This window comes from Pyrenophora tritici-repentis, chromosome 7, assembly GCF_003171515.1.
Source record: "Pyrenophora tritici-repentis strain M4 chromosome 7, whole genome shotgun sequence".
NCBI lineage: Eukaryota > Fungi > Ascomycota > Dothideomycetes > Pleosporales > Pleosporaceae > Pyrenophora > Pyrenophora tritici-repentis.
In genome coordinates this window covers 1,191,332-1,211,073 of record NC_089396.1, presented here as the reverse complement: position 1 = coordinate 1,211,073, position 19,742 = coordinate 1,191,332, and the positions used below count along the sequence as shown (strand labels likewise).

Below are 19,742 nucleotides of genomic sequence, written 5' to 3'. Positions count from 1 at the left end.
AACGTCGGCGAGGGCTGGTTGGATCGATGAAAAACGTGATACAAGAGAACGCTATGTCCAGATGGCCCAATGAACTCTCAAGAAGGAATGTGGCAGTGAGGTTTCGCATTGTTTCTTCTCCATATCGTGACAAACGATGATTGTATGTTGTGGTGAAAGGAGAGTGAAGCCTACAGAAGTGGGCCAGAATGCTTCGTATACGAGAAAGAAGAAAGTACAAGAGACATAGTGCCGCATAGGGCCTTACAGGTATACAACGAGAATGGTGTCCAAATTGGATCAACCTTCTTCAACTTCCATCCAGATTACGCCGTTCAAAATGCAGTGTACGCCAAGAAGAAGAAGATCGCTCAATGAAAGATAGCTCCATGTATAGTGAGGGTATGGACGCCAATAAAGAAAAGGGTGTTGTCTAAGCAACGCTCTAGATGTGTCGTGCAGCCTTCTCTTGGTGTTCAAGCTCTTTTACGTACTTGACGAAAGTCTTTTTGTGAACCTGTTGAACTTGTTAGAAGAGTTTGCCATTGACGTTTTGTCGTGTAACTTACCAAACCGGCGTATTTGCCATCTCTAAGCACACAAATGTACCGCAGTCCAAGTTTCACAAAACACTCGTATACCAGATCCATGGGCGAGTGAACGTCCAAGGCTACAGGTGCTGGGTCAATGTATGGCGTGAAGTCACTCGGGTCATACGCTTCTGGCTCTTCTTCGTCGTGTGGCTCTCGCCCCGCAGCCCAATCCACGCGTGGCGACATGAGGCAAAGCGTGTTATCTTCGTTCTCAAGCTTGTCAAGTGCAAACTCCAGGTCAGGCGCCGGGATGAGTCCAACGAGGATGCCATGCTTGACAATCGCTAGACCGCCATCTAATTCTCCAGCCATTTGGAGATTGCGTTGCTTTGCGCGCAGCTCGACCGCAGGAATGAGAGCATCCTCTGAGATATCGATGATATGGTCTTTCCTTCTGCCAGTCGTAATGTCGTTTAGCTCGGAGGTGAAGATGGGCCGGACTTTATTATCAAGGAAAGGGTAGGAGTTCATGTCTGTGAGCAGGTCGTAGATGCTAAGCGGTTCGATGGCGTCGGCTACCCACTTGGAAACGAGAATACCTAGAGAAAAGGGCAATACGTGGTCTAAGCTACCTGTAAGTTCGAATAGAATGACTGCCAGAGTGATGCTCAAGCGGGTGACACCAGTCATTGTCGCTCCAGCAGCTACCAGAGCATAGACACCGGGAACGACGCATGAGCCGGGTGGCCCATCAGGTGAGCACTCGCTAAAGAGACCTAGGTGGCTGAAACGGAAAGCAATGTATTGGACCGTGTGACCGATAAAGCGACCAGCAAGGCCACCAACGACCATGGAAGGTACGTAGATGCCGGCTGGTACCTTGATTCCAAAGGTGACGACAGTCAGACTGGCCTTGATGATGAATGCGAAGAACAGGACCTTGAGGACTTCCGGAATATGCTCGATAGTGGGGCACAGGCCATCTCCGGAGGCCGTATAAGTATCGCAGGGACTGGCTAGCTCAAAAAGGAGTTCTGTAACGGCAAGCTTGGTGTATCGATTCCAGAAGCTGACCAGACCGGTGACAAGCGCGACAAGAAACACCTCGAGAAGCGGATGCTTCTTGATGACGGGTATGCGACGGAATGTCCTTGCCCAGATGCGCGATGCTTTGATGAAGAGCGCGCCGAGAACACCTCCAACAGCACCGGTGAAGATGAAGGTGGCCAGTTCAAAGAACTTCCAATCCAAATGGTATCGTACCTCGAAGAGCACAATTTTCTTTGTGCCATAAGGATCTAGAAACTTCAAGGACAAAGCAGCAGCCTACCAAACCGTTAGTCTAGTCGGGGTGGTACAGTAGTACACTTACAATGCAGCAAAAGAAGGTTCTGAATAGCGTCTTCGACGGGAAGTAGTAGCTGACTTCTTCCAGGCTAAAAAGTACTCCGCCAATAGGAGCACCAAAGGCAACGGCGACACCACTAGCAGCGCTAGCACTCAAGATCTCCCTGCGCTTCCCGTCGTTGTTGCTGTATTTTGAAAAGATACGACAGGCAATGTTACCAATGCAGGTTGCGATATGCACGTAGGGACCTTCTTTGCCGAGACTGAGACCTGAGGCGACACTGAGAATCAGGGCCAGAGTCTTGACGAAGAGCGTGCGCACACCCAGATAACCGTGGAGAACGAAGCCGCTCAAAATGACCTTGACTTCGGCAACTCCACTACCGGCGGCAGAATAATACACCATGGGCGGGCGACTCTGCGCCTCCTCGAACCTCGTACCGGGGCTGCTGTTGCGTTTCCCGTCTTCTTCGTCCTGCTGATCAGAGTATCTGCGCACATCGGCCCCAAGGTTCTCGTCGAGCGTGGCAAGCGAAATGGCAGATGGGATGACAGTTTTGGTGGTGAGGGTTAGCAAGCAAGAGGCCATTGAGAGCAGCACGACTGAAAGGACGAAGAAGCCATATTGCGTCTGGACCAGATCCAGCTTGTCATTGCGGACAGCTTCAGACCAGTGGAGCCAGTCGGAGCATATAGAGGCACCGGCGCAGCAAGACTTGCGGCTCCGAGTCCAGCCTGTTGTGCAGTATCCCTGCTTCAGGTCAAACAAAGCCGTCTCAGTGGTGTTGACAAAGTAGGCGCACACGGCTGTCAGGACGCCGATGAGGGCAACGAGAATCCAGCCCTGAGCACCGTCGAACCAAGCGGCGATGCGGCCTTTGATGTCCTTTCTACTCCGCAGCGCCTTGACTCGATATGCGTCGGCGATGTTATCATGGACCCAATCGGTCGAGGTAAACTGATCATACCACACACGATTGTCCTGGAAGAGCGATGCCTTTGTTGAATGCATGCTCTGCTCTAGTCCGGCGCCTCGCTCGCCCAAAGCATTCACCAGGCGCTGACTGAAGCCATGGCCGCCCGTCATGGAGCCTCTCCTGCTGGCACGCACGCGCGAGCTGGTAGGCAACTGGCTGTTGTTGCGCGTCATGCCCGGCCGCGGCGTGCCAGGCGTGGTTGCGGGCAGGCTCTTGTAAGATCTAGCATTACGTAGATGGGGGGGACCTAGCAAACTGGACCGCTCATTGATGCTCTCTCGTGACCTGGTGAGGTCCGTGTCCGAGGCGCGATTCGGTCGCTGGGCACTGAAAGTGAGCGTGGGTGATGTAGGCGTAGTGGTACTGAAGGTGTCGTCGCGTTCACGTTGCTCGGCAGCATAGTCAGCGTCGGCATCGTAGTCGTCGACGCTGTGGTACGACTGCATAGACTTGGGCATGGCGAGAGGGGATGGGGGAGACAGTCAGGGTCTGGGGAACAGACGTCTATTAGTGGAGGAGTCAGTCACACACTTGTCGCCGAGCAGAGGCCGCTATCGAGGTCATCTGGGAAGCGATGGCGGTGTCACGATGGGATATCTGGCTGGGCAGTATGGCTCAGATGTCCCCACTACGCCCGCGGATCCCTCAGGCTGCTTCGTTGTCCCATGGCCCAGCGTCTCGAGTGCAGATGGATCAGATGGATACGCACCAAGATTGGGCCCACGGTAAGACGACGGTTTCAGGCCCGTTTCCCGAATGCATCACCGATGTAGCAGTAGAAGAGGAAGAAGAAGGACTCGACAGCACTTAGTTATTACAGCAGCACTAGGGAAGAAAGTTGTGTCTGATGATGCACAGCCAAATGGCGGTAGCCGCGTCCAGGTGATTGTCCGCTTGCACGCGCGAGGGTGACGGAATGCAGGGCCAGGAAGGCGCTAACCGGGCATGGGGCAGGCGCGATATAGTCGCAGCCAATGGGCTTGGACTGCCCCACCACCCACGTCTTGCGTCTGCATCTGCACCTCGGGGCAATTGGGGCCAAGCGAAGCTGCTGCCCATCTCTTCCCAGCCGCACAGTTATTTTTTGCTGAAACACGCATTGCCAGTTGCGAGGAAACACTGCCGATATTTCTCCAGCTCCGAACTCCGGCCCTTCGCCGAACGGGCACCCTGTAGTGTTGTATTTTGTAGAGACAAGCAGCAAAGTGTACACACGCCGCTTCTTCTGAGACATAGCTATCTGAGGGTTGTCGAAATGGTGAGTACATAATGTACTAGTCTCTGCTAACGCAACTAGCATGTATACAGTACTGACGTGCCTTAGCCTGCTCCGTACGAACTGTTCTTGCTGTTTGGGGACAGCATAACCCAAGAGTCATTTTCGCAAGAACGAGGCTTCGGCTTCTCTGCAGCTCTTCAAAATGGTCAGTCCACATGCTCTGATACGCCTCCAGGTAGATGCATCTTGGTGAAGGCATGACGCTGATGTTGCATCAGCATACATAAGGCGACTCGATATTGTCAATCGGGGCTTCAGGTATTATGCCCCCCTGAAATACCGCAATCACGGCTGATGTCATAAAGCGGGTACAATACTCGTCAAGCTCTCAAGATCCTTCCGGCTATCGTACCCCCGCCGGACCAAGCCAGGATACGCTTTATGGTAACACAGGCTCTCTCTTGGGTTAGCCCCCTTGACTAACACCCCAGGCTGTCTTCTTTGGCGCCAACGATGCATCGCTACCAGATGCGCCCAACAAGCAGCACATTCCACTTGATGAATTCAAAGCCAACCTCAAGGCCATTGTGTCGCACCCACAAATAAAGGCCCATGGCCCGCGCATCATCCTTGTGGCTCCCGCTCCAATCAATGAGCATCTGTGGTGGCCAAGAGACGCGTCGAATGGATACACCAGCGTCACGCGTCTGGCGGCTACGACCAAGGTATACGCAGATGCAGTTGCCGAATTAGGTACTGAACTAAAACTTCCTGTTGTCAATCTGTGGGAGGCCTTCATGGCCAAGACTGACTTCAAGCTCTGCGCATGGAAGCTCGGAGACGCTCTCCCCGGGTCTTTGGAGATTGCGCAGAGCGATGCCCTGGTTGAACTCATGTATGACGGTATGGTGACTGCAAAGCCCATGAACCAGTCGTGCCGATACTGACAGGGGCATAGGCCTTCACTTCAGTCCAGCAGGCTACGAGATCCTCTACCAGGAATTCATCAAGGTGATATCAGCGCAGTGGCCCGATCAAATTCCCGAAAAACTTGCCATGGTGTTGCCCGCGTGGAATGACGAGGCTGCGTGGGAAGAGGCGTAGACGTGACAACAGCGACTTGATAGCATATACGAAGGAGCCAGGGCGCCAAGTAGGTAGCATCTGGGGAAAACTTCGGAAACAGGCGCATCTGTCCTGCCCAATCGGACTTGTCGCGCATAACTCCGGCAGGTGCCTTAGTGGCCCAACTTGCAACCAAGCTGAAATGACTGCACGCATGCTCGATCACATCTGTAAAACCCATTCACGCACCTGTGCCCGACCGACCTTTCCCATTGATATTCCCAACTACTGCGCTCTTTCCCCCTCCCAAACCCGAGTGATACTATGAGCCTCGGCACAGGACGGCCGTTCTGAACGCACCTTCCGCATCCACCTCTCCAAGTGTCTGCCATCGGCCAACGTCGTACTTGCCTGTCGAAACGCGTAAACCGAATTCAAACACCTTGCGCGTGTAATCACGACAACTGCATCCGTGTAGAAGACAATTTAAACCTGCAAAGCCAATAGTGATTGTATTCTCCTCGCTTTCTCACCGACACCACCATCCTCGAGACGTTTACCCGCCAGAAACTTCAAAATACAACGCAAACCGGGTAGCAACGCACAGCAGACGCATTGAGAGGGGTCGGGGTGCAGTAGTCGTCCGGTGTCTGTCGGTAGGGGCGCCCGTGCGGCAAGGCTGGTGTCTCTTTGTTGAGCACGTTGGCAAGGGATGAGAAAGTCACGGGCATGGATCCCCAGAGCGTAGCGTTCCAGCCGCGCGACGATTTCTGGCGCATCCAAAGCGAGATGCTCCGTGTGCAGGAGAGCCAAGCTGACCTCGCTGACCGCGTTGCTCGTTTGGAGCGCAAGCAAGAGGACGACTCGCGCCTGAAGAACGTCTGGGGGACATCTTCGCCCTTTCCCTCTGTCCTGGGAGGCACACCGCAGCAAGGCATGAGTTCGCAGTCATATGTATACATGTAGCCGCATAGCTAACATGTCGCAGTGCCCCTGCAACAACCGACAGCTGAGCACTTCTCCAACTTTGACGACCAGTCGAGTAATCTCATCGGCAACCTCCAACTCGATGCTGATGAAGAGCCTCGCCGGATAGGCGCTACCTCGCGTGCAAATAGTGTTCGTTTTGACGAAACGGCCAACCATGGCCATTGGGCGCACGCGTCGCGTTCGTCACTGGATCTCATACCCCGCACTGGCAGCGGCATGGGCGGGCACGTCATGAGCGAGCGCAGCTATTCGCACAAGTCGGACGGTAGACAGAGCTCAGCTGGACACTCGGTCCATTCCATGGCATCTGGGCGCGCAAACAGCCTTACAAGTTGTGGACCGACGACGCCCCAAGACGCCCCAGGACTGGCTCCTGGCTTGTTTATACTCGGCTCCGTGCCGGCCATAATACGTTGCTGGCTCAACACTAACTTCAAGCACGACACCCTGCTGTATGCAGCCGTGTGCTCCGGCTCCTACACTTCATATCTGGATATGCACCTAGTCGAGCATCTTGGCTTCCAGGACCAGGTCATCTTGGCCGATGACGGGCTCCGCAAGATCAAGCTCTCTGTCTATCTCCCAGAAGCCGTGCCTGTTTCAGCCTCATCACGCTCAAACAGCCCGGCGCCTCAGCTACCATCTGTTGCCGTGGATTTCACTATCATCGAGGAGCATAGTGCCGCGACCAATCCAAAGGCTATTCAGATCCTCCTTGGCAGCGACATGCTTCGAGCACACAATGCCGACTTACTGTTCTCTTGTAGTCAGCTAACGCTATATGATGATGATCACAGCAAACTGCAGATACCCCTGGTGCGCCCGGAAGACGATCGAGCGTTCAAGTCTCTGCATGTCTCTAGTGTATCTCGTGCTTCGACCATGGAGCGAGGCTCTGTACCCACCTCAACACGTGTTGACACCATGAGCGAGAATCCCTCTCAATCAGCAGCACATGAGCAGTTTCCGTCGGCTGACAAGTCCAATGGCATAGGCACTGCGCCCAATTCTGATGATGGCGGATCGAGTGGGCGGACGAGTCTTGAGCAGCGTCCGCATATCGCTCTTTCAGCATCGAGTCGCTCTGATACTAGGGAGACACAAGATTCGGCTTCTGCCAATGGGGCACCTAGATCAGGTGCATCCCCAGCTATCTGGAGCAGTTGGCGCCGGGATCAAGGCGAAAAGACAAGCACTGGTTCTGCTTCGTTGGATTGGGCTAGTGTGGGTAAAACCGCAAGCTCGAATCCCAGCTATCAACGCCGTGATACGGGTATAAAGGTGCTAAAGCCGTCAAAAGCGGTGCGCACCATGTCCACGTCCAACCCATCGCCGGTGACAGGGCAGTCACGCTTCTTCGATGACGGAAAGCGAAGAGGCGAAACGGAGGCGTGGGGTAATCCGACACCTCCGGCGGCAAAGAGAAGCGTGTCTGGTGAAAAGGGAAAGGAAAACGTACCCACACTTTCAAAGCCGCGGTCTGCGAATCCAGTTGGGGGGGCTTCTGCTTTTGCGTGGCTGAACAGCGGCGGAAAGTGAGCTTCACCGGCGGCCATGTTGTCTACTATGTCATAGCGTAGTATATATCAAGATATAACAACAGCATATAGTGTTGGAGTTTGCTCAAATGAAAAACACACATATGCCACGTACCTGGTGATGAGGTGTTGTGACAAGGTGTTGCAGTGAATGATTGACTTGCATATGCAGTTTGGTTGACTAGCTCGGCTAGCACAGGCGGGCGTCGCCAAGCTCGCCTATGCTCTCAGCCTTGCAGAGCATTGCAAACAGAGTGACGACGGTCAATGTTGGTGGGTTTGGACACATTTTTTTGCGGCGAATTGTATCTGACCCCACGCTCCTCACCGCTGCCAGCTCTCATAGTGAAAAAGAGGCCCGATTCAGCCAGGCGGTTACTGCAGCCCTAGCGACGCGCTGCATCCTTCGGTTGGCCCTTCACCGTTCTTCCTTTGTCGCATTATAGTCTGGCCTGAAGCTCTTCGCGGGCTTCACGGCAGGCAATCAGTTTCAAAACGGCCTCCACTAACAACAAGAAGCGGAAGATCGTGGCCCCCGCAAAAGAATCGCCAGACGCTAGGGACGGCACCCATTCACCGAATGTAGGCAGCGCTGGTGTAGGCTCCCCTCGCTCCTCCCCACAGCCCTCAGCATCTCCACCACGCTATCTGCCACCGCACCTGCACGACGAAGTCCTCGTTGACGCTTCCGACTCAGTCAGTCACGTGTCAAGAGACAGCTACACGGGGGCAAGCTCGCCCAGTGAAGCCTACGCCAACCTCACCCTCGACACCCACGACGCCTACATTACTGATCTCGACCGTACACGCACCGCCGAACAAGTCGCCCAACGCCCGCCTCCACGAGCTTCTTCACCCGCCAAGCGCCTTCATTCAGACATGGACGACAAAGCAGACGTGGACAGCAGCACCTCGTCCAACCCTCGCACTAGCAAGCCACTGCCAGCCGGCGCATCACAGCGCAGTGCACGCGCCGCGTCGGTAGACATGGCAGACGCGCCCGGCAGTGCCAGTCCCGAGGGCAATCATGGCGATACGGCTTCCCCGTCCAACGACGATGCACAGTCGTCCAATCTCCCCAGCATCGATGAGCAGGTCACCCGCGTCATGGGCATGATGTCCAGTTCCCCTCTGGTAGACGGACAGGAAGGCTACATCATCTCGGAGCGCTGGCTGGAGCGGGTTTGGGCGAGGACATCGGAGAACGTCACAAGGCCCCAGGATTTCAGCAAGGAAGCCACACAGGGTCCAGTTGGTCCCGTCGACAACACACACCTCGTGGACACGCAACTGCTACAGGAAGAACTGCTTGACCAGAACGGCGATAATTTTATCCCTCTGAGCAAGGCAGCCACGCTTGGTCAGGACTTTGAGATCTTGCCTCGCAAGGCCTGGGACTTGGTATTGAGCTGGTACGGGCACAAGGCGACGTCACCTGTGATACGGCGGCACGCCCATAATACGGTACCGGGCCAGTATTCCATGGATATTTCATACGAGCTACATCCGCCCATCATTACTATACGAAAAGTGCGGAAAACGCCAAATGCAAAGGAAAATACAAAACCTGCCGAGAAGATCGTCGCGAGCCGATACGAAAGCTTTGTCGCCTTCATCGACGCTGCAAAGAAGGCTGTGGGTATCGAAACTTCCAACAAGGTTCGCATGTGGAGAATCCTAACATCGGCGTCAACCGACCAACCTCAGCCATCTCAAAGTGCCGGCATACTTACTCCAGACGCTTCGCCACGTAACGGCTCGCCCGTTGCGCCAGCACCTGGTGTCCGGCCGTCTCTAGTCATGGACGTCGCAGACTTCAACAGCCTTGCATATGGGTCAGAACGTGAGCTCATTACCGGCAAGGACGAGAAGGCGAATGAGGAGGATAATGAATCTTTGACCCTGGCCGATGCCGGTCTCACACAGGACCAAACCATTGTGCTTGAGGAACATGACGAGCAGGGTGAGTACATCTCAGATACGACCAAGGTGGCGTCCAAGAACAAGGCCGGTTCTGTGGCTAGCAAAGGCCTACAGAGCAACCCGAACAGCGGGAGGACTACCCCAAGCGGAGGGCCCATGACTCGCTCAAGGAAACAGAACGGCAAGGTCAGAGGTCATGTCGGGCTCACCAACCTCGGCAATACCTGCTACATGAACTCAGCTCTACAGTGTCTCCGAAGTGTTGAAGAGCTGAGCATGTACTTTTTGAACAACAAGTGGAAAGAAGAGATCAACGTCGATAACCCCATAGGCCACAAGGGTGTCATTGCCAAGTCGTATGCTGGCCTGCTCAATGCCATCTTCAGCCTCGATAACAACTCTGCTGTCTCTCCCAAAGACTTCAAGCAAAAGCTTGGCAAAGCGAACACTTTGTTTTCAGGATATGGGCAACAGGACTCCCAGGAGTTTGTCAGCTGGCTAGTCGACGCGTTACACGAAGACCTCAACAGGATACAAAAGAAGCCCTATTGTGAAAATCCCGATTCTACCGATGACACTTTCCGCGACCCGGAGGCCATACGAAAGCTCGGCGAGGTCTATCGCAACAACCACCGTGCTCGAAACGACTCGGTAGCTATGGATTTGTTCAGTGGCTTCTACAAGAATACCATGGTCTGCCCAGATTGCGAGAAAGTCAGCATAACTTTCGACCCATACAGCCAGCTCACCCTGCAGCTGCCCATAGAACAGACCTGGTCGCATACCGTCACGTACGTGCCGCTCTACGGCAAGCCTTATCAGCTCGAGGTTGACATCGACAAGAATGCCACAATCAAGTCCCTGAAAGAGTATGTCGGCAAGCGTGGTGGTGGAGTTCCAGCGAACCGCATCATGGCATCTGAAGTTTATAGTCATAAGTTCTACCGCCACCTCGACGACTCAGCCACTGTTTCAGAATCCAACATAGGCGCGAGAGATGACATTTATTTCTACGAACTTGATATGGCTCCCAGCAACTGGCCTGCTCCGAAGAAGAAGGGTTCGAAATACAAGACGATTCTTTCTCAATCTTCCGATGAGGATATTCCCGATACGGTTTCTCCGCTCCACGACCGCATCTTGGTCCCGCTCCTCCATCGTGGCAATAGCACCTCCGCACATAGATCATCTGCTCATGCCATGGCACTATGGCCTAGTTTCATTGTTCTCACGCGGGACGAAGCTAAAGATTACGATGCAATTCTAAGAAAGGTTTTGGTCAAGGTCTCTCAGATGACTACTCGAAAGATTCTTAGCGAGCTCAGCAGTCTAGATCAATCACGGCCTGGCTCTGATGTTGTGCTGACAACAGAAGAAGATGCGTCACCGAACGATCCACAGGTTAAAGATGGGTCCGTCGAAGGTGAAAAAGATATGGTCGAAGTCACAATGACGGATTCAAACGAGGCAACCCCGGCCCAAACTGACGAGGCTAACCAAATACCTGAAATCCTCCGACCGGGTAGCTATATTCACCCCGAGTTTCGGTACGTATATACCTCCCACAAGAATTTCTCCAGTTCAATTCAACGTTCACGGCTGATATGTGACAGGCACTTGTTCGAAATGAAACATTCTCGGAGGGGTACCGAGATTGTCACCACTGGCTGGAGCACCATCGACGCCGCACGCGCACTGGAGCCAATCCACAAGCGTGTACGAATACCGCCCTCAAGAGAAGAGTCTGTGCAGTCATCCACAAATGGAAGTTCGACCGCATCCAGTGACGAGGATGAGGATACATCTCAATCGACTGTTGTTGATGCCAATGCTGCGATTGATGCAGCAAATGTCAGCAGCGACGAGGAGATGCAATCAACCGAGCCGAGCGCGTCGGACTTTGCTCGATCTGGTCGCCAGAACAAGAAGAAGAGTAAAAAGGCGCGGAAACACGAACGTAAAATGGAACGCAAGCACAAAAACAACAAGAATTTCAAGCATCGAAAGGGGGGCAAGGTAGTAGATGAGCCGAATTACCCAGAGGACCCAGAAAACGACAGTGACGAGAGGTTGATCCGTATGGGCGAGGCACTCGTTCTCGACTGGAATGCGGAATCCATGGATGCTTTGTTTGGAGCTAGTTCAGATGAAGACGCCAGGGGTATGGACGTCATGAAGCTCATTGAAGTGCTTGATGACCCGGAAATCCAGGAGAAGAAGGCGAACCGTGCTGCTCGTAGGAAGAACGGCATTAATCTCGACGCGTGTTTTGTCGAATCTTCAAAGAGCGAAGTGCTTTCCGAGGACAACGCATGGTATTGCAGTCGTTGTAAGGAATTGCGCAGGGCGACAAAGACACTAGAAATCTGGACAGTGCCGGACATACTGATCATACACCTCAAGCGCTTCAGTGGTCACCGAACGTTCCGAGACAAGATAGAAGAATTGGTAGACTTCCCAGTCGAGGGACTAGACCTGTCAGGTAAAGTCGGATTTCCCGAAGATAAAGACCTTACCTATGATCTGTTCGCTGTCGACAACCACTATGGTGGACTTGGAGGTGGACACTACACGGCTTACGCTCAAAATTTCTTCGATAAGCAGTGGTACGAATACAACGGTGAGTAAAACAGCCCAAGACATAGAGTACGTTTGTTGACTTGGGTAGATTCTATCGTCTCTCGATGTGACAGCCGCAAGCCCGTTTCTAGAGCTGCCTACCTACTCTTCTACCGCCGACGCTCGCCTGTCCCTTTAGGCCCACCATCGCTTCAACAGATCGTCACAACCGACATGAGCAATCCAGACTCTGATGAAGATAACACGGATGCAGACGACCAACAACCGCGTTCTCGCTCGCCGGCGGGAAACGGCTCGCGCCTCGACGGCTCGTCCCGCAATGGGTCGTCGACCGCTGGCGCTCTAGGAGCGGGAGTCGGAGCCCTGCGCGGGGGTGGCTATCAGCGCTCAGCAGCCGAGAACCTTCCAAAGAACGGAGCAGGAGCCGCGAGCCTGAGTGACGAGGAACTACCGTCGTATGAGGATGTCGACGAGGGCTTTGCCGAAGAGTCGTACGGCACGACTCCGTGGGAGGGCATCAGCAGCATCAACGACCAGCCTCTCTGGAGTTTCAACTCCCTAAACGATGGCAACGCCAGGAATACCGCAGACTCGGATGATGATGGCATTGCATCAGACACGGGTGCCCAGGGATCCGTCGGTGATAGCATGGAACTCCGTGATAGATTGATGGAGGACTTTGGCGACGACGAGGGTCCTGGAAAGGGACCGTGGAGCGGTGGTATGGGCACTCCCGTTACACAACAAGAAGACGACGTTGCAGAAATCAGGCTCGTGGAGGAGTGAGTACACATCCATTCATACACCCGTTCATTGACAGGATGGCATGCTATGTGGTTTGTTGGCGCGGCGTTGCGCTAGTCTTACATTGTCGACGACTACCATCACGGAAACAAAACGGATAGACTAGACGGTTACCATGGCTTCTTTCATTCGATGATGATGGGAAATGGGGGGCAGGGGTTTGGCTTGTACATGATGATGATGACGATGAACCACAATGACATTTGGTTGGCTCATAGGTTGGGTGGTTGGGCGTTCTTTTCTTCTCCTTATTCTTCTTCCGCAAACAACAACTACAGCATCGCTAGGCGCCGGATGGGATAGGACAGGATAAGTAGGTAGGTTGCTAGAGCTTCGTTGGGCTGTATTAAGCCGCCAGCGGTACGCACTTGATCGAAGAGAAGATGTGTACTATAACCGTCGTCGTTGTTGGGATTGTGTGATGTTAATGGCGATGATGTCTGCATGTAATTCCTTGTTGGGGTGAAAAGCTCAAAGAAAATGTCATACAGAGAACATAGAAAATCGCAAAATACGATTGAAGCACAGACAACTGTTTTCATGTTTTCCATTTCGTCCATAGACGTCATCCCGTCCCCTCCTTCGTGTAACCCACCCCTCGTTACTTCGCGAAAAAAAAGGATGCGTCGTGCGTGTGCGTGCATGCAGGGCACGGACAGGGCGGGTACCTGTTTTGTGTACCACGGCAATAAGAGGTGTTCACAGCCAATGACGAAGCTGAGAAGGGGAGTTCTGGGTTTAGAGGTGACGTAGGGCTGTAGGGTTGGAGGATCTAGACTGCGAGAAGAAAAGGGAAATACGGTAAATACGGAGGCGAGGCAAGGCTAGCACTAGAGAAGTAGGTAGCGAGGGGTAGGGGTGTGGTTCCGCGGGAGGATTGTATTCCACGGTTTGGTAGTAGGTGTAGTTTTTACTAGCTTTATAAACCATCAGTCTTCTCGTAGTTATGAACTCCTAAGCAAAGGTAGGCAAGAATTGTCTTACTTATCATAATTTACCTACATCCACAACGACATAAAAACAAACACAATGCCATCATCTGTCTCTCTACACAGAGCTCAAACCCCTCTCGTAAAATAAAACATCAACTTCTAAATCAAAACAGCCGCAAGAATAGTGGAGCCAGCGTGTCTGATATACAGCAGGGATCACGCGATATCAATAGATCTCGCCCATCTCGCTTACAGGAACCTCAATGCCGTTGACCCGGGTCTTTCGCCTCCCTCTTCCAAGCTTCTCAGGCCGGCTGGGCTAGCTAGGGGGCTATAGGAAATGAGCGATGACGATGATGACGGCGGTGGGAATTGTGATTTAGGTTTTGGTTTCTACAAGGAAAGGGAGGTAGGAGGTGTATATAAGACTTTTGGGGTTGTTTGGTTCTTGGCTGTTGCTACTATTACTACTACATCTGGTCTATCATTACTACTTTTCCAATCTCCAATTGAATCTATTCTACAAAATGCGCCTTTCAAACCTTTTTGTCTTTGCCCTCAGCGGCGCTTCGCTCGCCATGCCCGTTGCGCAGGAGAAGCGGCAGAGTGCTGAGACGTCTGTCCAAACACTTTTGACGGACCTGTATGCCACTGTTCAAATTTACACCGGAGCTATCAGTATGATTCCCATCTCTTCTACTACACCTTGGTCCGTTCCAATCGTGTTACTAATAAAGTCCTTCAGACGCAACCCTTGCCCCTCTCTCCCCTTCATCCTCCATCCTCGAAAAGACCGCGGCGATCCCGGAAGTGGGAGCGCAAATCAGCAAGATCACAGCAGCCATCACATCAACCACGGCCTCGATCAAGGAGCTCGCTCCCGCAAACGCCACGCAGCCCACCCTCTCCTCCCGCTCTGACTCTGACGTCCTTGGAGTCGCTCAGCACAAAGAAAAACGCCAGCTCATCGCCGTCAGTGCTCTGCTCGCTCTCATTATCGTCGAGATCTTTGCCACGGTTACAGCTGCAGTGGCGATCTTGGGACTTGCTGGACTACTCGTGTTCCTGAACCCGCTGACGAGCGCATTGAGTCTACTCATCTTGGCGGTGCAGCTGGTCCTTGACGTGGTTCTTGTAAGCGTTATTGCGTTGTTGAACAGTTTGTTGACAGCATTGGCGTTGGGAGTCAGTGGGTTGTAAGTGAAAGTCTGGAGTTTGGCTGGGGTATGCAGTTCGCGGCAGATAGCTCCATCAATTCATCGGTATTCATGCAGATGTGCTTCCGTTTTGGTGTTGTGTGTTGTTCGTGCGGGGATAGTCTTGACATCCTCGCGGCGTTGTTTGCGTTGCACGAATTCTTCACTCCGTATCTCTTCTGCGTTCCAGACCTCACACATAATACCGGTGAAAATCCTCTCCTATTGGCACGGCTAGAGATTTTGCTGGATTCATAAGGCCAGGTGGTGAGTTCAGCGACTAAGGCTTGTCCCATGACAAATCTAACAGTGTTTCTGCGATGAAAAAGTCGTCATCCCATTGTTGAAAACTCGTCGGATCGTTCATGCTAAACTGGAAAGATAGAAGAGCTTCAGCGGGCGTAATAGTCGTCATAGTTGTATCGCTCGAGAATGAGGAACTTTCAGTTGTGTGAGTCGTGTTGGAGTTCATCGGGCTACGCAGCAAAGCAACGTCATCTAGGCCAGGTATATCTGGGAGTGAAGATGCCTTGAGAATGGTATCCATGAGATCCTGTTGAAACTTGACTTTGGGTAGACCGAATTCACGCAAAGATAAAATCCTTGCTGTTTGGTGCTCTTCTTTCGTAGGCGGAAAGTCTGCCTTTGCTGGTTGGTCCACAGATTCGAGGAAATAGCCACTGATGACTGTGAAGTATGCCGTCCGGAACTCTCCCTGTGCTCGCTCAGGTACCATGTAATACATGTCTTGTGCAAAACTACTCTTTCCGTCTGTGCACGCGATGACCTGTTCGTACGTCGGAGTTTTTGGTATTGGAAAGTGATCCTTGGACCACGAGTACGACACGTCGTCAATTTGATTGACATATTTTCCGGACATGTTTGCGACTAATACTGATATTACTTCTGAGCGCAGTGGCTCTTGAAAGATTTCAGATGCAAGAACATAAGCCTGAACCATATTTTTGTCTCTGGCTTCTGGATCTGCGCCATGAGCAAGAAGCACTTGCAGACGAGAAACAACATCAGTAGCAGGAGATGTCGAGAGGCAAACCTGGAGCGGGCTGGAATTATCTCGCCCTGTACCGTTCGGACTCACACCTTTGCCAAGAAGCACCTGAATGTCGCGCTGCGTGTAGGCAGGATGTCGTTTCGCGTTTGGGCACGAGCCAAGGACTTCAGAGAGGAGGCCCATACCATCATTTAGAGGCGTGCAAACGAAACTGTCGACGAGTGACTGTGCAAAACTTGGAGTTGAATGCCACAGCGCCTGGTGTTGAAAGGTATTCTGGTCGGCAGATCCACAGGGACATCCTTTGAATGTTGTTTCGAGGTCCACTCCCTTACTCGCAAACAGACGGAAGCATGCAGTTTCGGTTTCTGAAAATTCTAAAGCCCAATAGGGACGGTCCTGCCACGGTTCGGTGAACATGTGGAAGTTTGATCGCATCGCAGGGTCCGGAGGGGCGGAATGAACGTCCGCTCCAACGTCAATCAGCTGACGTAGAATTGCATGACACTTTTCCCGATATGAAGTATCTGCATAGAACCTAGCGCGGTTCAACAAGCACAACTGCAACGCATTTTGGAGACTAGGACCGCCAACCGAATGACTAGAATTTTCTAATCTGGCGCCTCGACTAATAAGGATGCGTACGATTTCGGGTACGTTCCAAAAGACAGCCTCGTAAAGCGGTTGCGAGACCGTGCCAGGTAGTCCGTTGACATCTGAGCGACCTGACTGGAGCAACGCTTGGACAGTCTTCGTTCTCCCGTTCTTGATGGCGTTGTAGAGAGCTGAGTCTGTCCCAAATGGATTTCTGGTACCTTTTGCACCGTATGCAATCAGCATCCAGATAACTGGACCGCTAGGCATACCACAGGCGACATCGAACAAGGTTTGGCCTGGGTGCTGCCGAATAGTCATCTTGCTCAGCGCTGGATGAGTGAAGAAGCGGCTACCAGGCTGATCGAACGGAAGACCGATAGGATCATTAACTCGATCGGCGTTGGCAACCACAAGTTTCTCAAGATCCTGTACATTGTTTTCCAGTATCGCACCGATCATATCGAGGGATATATCTGACGCTTGCATGGGTTTTTGGAGCTCCGTCTCGATGGATGACCGAAGGCTATGGCGCATTGAGTTAGCGCTCAGAACCGTAGCTGAAGATATGGGGAAACTCTTACTTTTGTGTTTGGCCTAACAATCCCATATGGATTGGCTCCGCAAGTGTGCCAGTGGTATCGTCAACCAGATTGACGATAGCCTGCCAGTCACCAGTTTTTTCATGACCTTCTCCAGCTTGCGGTTCAACAGACATGGATTCTACCGTATCACTTGATTCTCCATCGCCATGATCGCTTTGTTTTGACCTGTGTCTGCCCGAATGCTTTACTTTGCGGTGAGTTTTTCGTGGCCTGTGCCTCATAAGGCCCCATTCTTTGAGTTTCATGCGATACGCTCGGATACTGGGTGAGATGTTAGCACTCAAAATTGCCTAGTCCAAGACTATACTTACGAAGCTTGAAATCTGTATTTGCTTTCCATCAACCTCATCACCTCTTCCAATGGCCTTTTTTGATTGAAGGAGAGATCTTTGATCTCATCTTGTACCAGGTCCCAGTCTTTCGTCATCTTGAGTGATGTAGGGGGGTCTCAAGGTATTCCCGGTCGCGAGAAGGATAATTCGACAGTATACATCACAGTATAGGCGAATTGGCGCGTCAGAGAGAAATCAGGCGACAACAATGACTGGTCAACACTGTCGAAAGAGCTCGCTGGTACTGTATTGAAGCAGAAGGCTGATGAAGGAAACATTGTAAGTTTTGATCCTCTCCTCCGAATGGCTGTCGCAAGAACAGGCAGGCATATGGGATGCTGTGTGCAAAAGTAAGCAGGGTCCTGGGCCAAAGTGCAATTCCGCTAGTGCATATCATGACTAGTGCACCCCCACAAGGTATCTTCGAAAAGTGCACTTTGCCTGCTACAACCAATTCCGTAGCACAGCCTCGAGAAAAGTTTAACGCCTTCTGTTAATTGTGAAATTGGAATCGCCATTACATCATATCCGGTCGCTTTCCTAGTTAGTTGCTAACAACCTTGAAGTTGCCTGATTCGTTGGACCACGTGCACGCATTACCCCACCAACATTGAATGTTCACTGTTCTAATTATACGCTGCGACACAAATGGAATGGTAACGCCCGTAAGATCTCACATGCAGCAACCCGTTCAGTGTCTTCTTCGCCTCTTCCTCGAAGGCTCCTCCTCTGTCTCGATTTCAGTCACCTCCACCCCGACATTCTCCGACGCGTTCTTAATCTGTGTAGCCATCAGCCTAACCATGGCTTTCGGCGTGGCACTCCCTCGCAACGCCTCAAAGATCAAGCTATCATGTAGCTGGCCATGCCCTGTAATAATTGTACAATCAACACCAGCGCGCTGGAGTATCTCGCCGTACAAGATGCCGTCATCCCGGAGCGGGTCTGCTGCCGAGTTGATAATGAGAGTTGGCGGCTGTTTCTTGGCATGCGCCACAGAAATGTTGCGAAGAGTCGCAAGTTCATTGACGCGATCGTCAGCGTTGGGGATGTAGTCCTCAACGCTCTTGCGCATGAATGGTACAGTGAGGAATGGGCCGTTGAAGAAATCGAACTCGCTCTTGGTGTCCCGGTCACTCGTGATGGTATCTGTGACTGGGCTGATCATGACTTGGTAGCGAATGGGAATGTACGGCTTTCGTGTCGAGCACAGTATGCTGACTGCGCCCGTCAATTGGCCTGTGTTGAGAGTCAGTGTGAGGATTGGCCGATCCATTGACAACTACTAACCTCCAGCGCTATCACCGACAATACTGAACACGCTCTGTGACAGCAGTTTACTCTCTCCATGTTTATGTACCCATTTCACAACAGCATAGCACTCCTCCTGTTGCGTTGGGTATCTGGCTTCGGGGGCGAGAGTGTACTCTGGAAAAACGACAGCACAGCCAGTCTGCAACGCCAGGTCTCGACATGTGCTATCGTGCGTATTCACACTCGGAGAATGTCAGCTCCATCACTGAATAATAATAGTAGGCGAATACCTACTTGCCACTCGTCCAACCTCCTCCATGGAAGAAGAATATCACCGGAAGAATTCCCTTGGCGCCTTTGGGACGGAAGACGTATGTCTTTACTCCATTTTCGAACGGCACTGTAAAGCTGGTACGAGTGACATTAGGGTTGGGCGTGTGCTTTTGGAGGTCATCTAGGAGCTTTCGGACTTGTTCGACACTCAAGTCTTGGAGAGGTGGCTGATTAGCTAGCTGGTCGGCGAAAGCCTGGTTCAGCGGATCAAGGTATGGGGCAGGTGTAGACATGTTGAGATAAGACAGAAAGACAATTGCTTTGATTCAAGATGCTTTTGCTGGTTTCATAGCTTTATATGCAGGAAGCATTTGTGGTAGGGTAGCGAAGGGCGGTTATTCGTAAGGCGACATGTGCTTTGTTCCTGCATCAGCATAGCCTCGTGTTTCCAGCCACTGATATCAACAACACAGTAAGATTGTAGGTGTGGCTTTATCGGGGATACCGAACTCCAGTTACCGGGGTGGGACTCAGCGCGAGGCTGACGTTCTGTCAGCACTATACCGAGACTTGCAAACAGCTGGTTCAA

The 19,742-nt window shown here is 52.3% G+C and overlaps 7 protein-coding genes across 7 annotated transcripts; 4 read left to right on the top strand and 3 right to left on the bottom strand.

Annotated features, from left to right (window-relative positions):
• Positions 1-424: 424 nt before the first annotated feature.
• PtrM4_128780 (EriC, Chloride channel protein EriC) lies at positions 425-3,294 on the bottom strand (the record flags this gene model as incomplete). Its single annotated transcript, XM_001939910.1, has 3 exons — positions 425-496; positions 549-1,838; positions 1,885-3,294. 3 exons carry the CDS (start codon positions 3,292-3,294, stop codon positions 425-427), a joined length of 2,772 nt encoding a protein of 923 aa, XP_001939945.1.
• Positions 3,295-3,752: 458 nt separating this feature from the next.
• On the top strand, positions 3,753-5,159 carry PtrM4_128770 (uncharacterized protein; the record flags this gene model as incomplete). Its single annotated transcript, XM_066108896.1, has 6 exons — positions 3,753-4,094; positions 4,161-4,260; positions 4,334-4,373; positions 4,421-4,499; positions 4,547-4,958; positions 5,014-5,159. The coding sequence occupies 6 exons, from the start codon at positions 3,753-3,755 to the stop codon at positions 5,157-5,159; spliced, it is 1,119 nt and encodes a 372-aa protein (XP_065960888.1).
• A 690-nt stretch (positions 5,160-5,849) lies between these two features.
• Positions 5,850-7,649, top strand: PtrM4_128760 (uncharacterized protein; the record flags this gene model as incomplete). The annotated part of the gene is made up of 2 exons (XM_066108895.1): positions 5,850-6,054; positions 6,109-7,649. 2 exons carry the CDS (start codon positions 5,850-5,852, stop codon positions 7,647-7,649), a joined length of 1,746 nt encoding a protein of 581 aa, XP_065960887.1.
• Positions 7,650-7,915: 266 nt separating this feature from the next.
• On the top strand, positions 7,916-12,937 carry PtrM4_128750 (UBP12, Ubiquitin C-terminal hydrolase; the record flags this gene model as incomplete). Its single annotated transcript, XM_066108894.1, has 4 exons — positions 7,916-7,921; positions 8,168-11,118; positions 11,185-12,191; positions 12,240-12,937. 4 exons carry the CDS (start codon positions 7,916-7,918, stop codon positions 12,935-12,937), a joined length of 4,662 nt encoding a protein of 1,553 aa, XP_065960886.1.
• A 1,477-nt stretch (positions 12,938-14,414) lies between these two features.
• On the top strand, positions 14,415-15,087 carry PtrM4_128740 (Tymo-45kd-70kd domain containing protein; the record flags this gene model as incomplete). The annotated part of the gene is made up of 2 exons (XM_001939907.1): positions 14,415-14,565; positions 14,633-15,087. The coding sequence occupies 2 exons, from the start codon at positions 14,415-14,417 to the stop codon at positions 15,085-15,087; spliced, it is 606 nt and encodes a 201-aa protein (XP_001939942.1).
• Positions 15,088-15,363: 276 nt separating this feature from the next.
• On the bottom strand, positions 15,364-17,721 carry PtrM4_128730 (Clr5 multi-domain protein; the record flags this gene model as incomplete). The annotated part of the gene is made up of 3 exons (XM_001939906.1): positions 15,364-17,215; positions 17,274-17,555; positions 17,606-17,721. The coding sequence occupies 3 exons, from the start codon at positions 17,719-17,721 to the stop codon at positions 15,364-15,366; spliced, it is 2,250 nt and encodes a 749-aa protein (XP_001939941.1).
• Positions 17,722-18,317: 596 nt separating this feature from the next.
• PtrM4_128720 (alpha-beta hydrolase fold-3 domain containing protein) lies at positions 18,318-19,446 on the bottom strand (the record flags this gene model as incomplete). Its single annotated transcript, XM_066108893.1, has 3 exons — positions 18,318-18,865; positions 18,917-19,122; positions 19,175-19,446. The coding sequence occupies 3 exons, from the start codon at positions 19,444-19,446 to the stop codon at positions 18,318-18,320; spliced, it is 1,026 nt and encodes a 341-aa protein (XP_065960885.1).
• Positions 19,447-19,742: the final 296 nt, after the last annotated feature.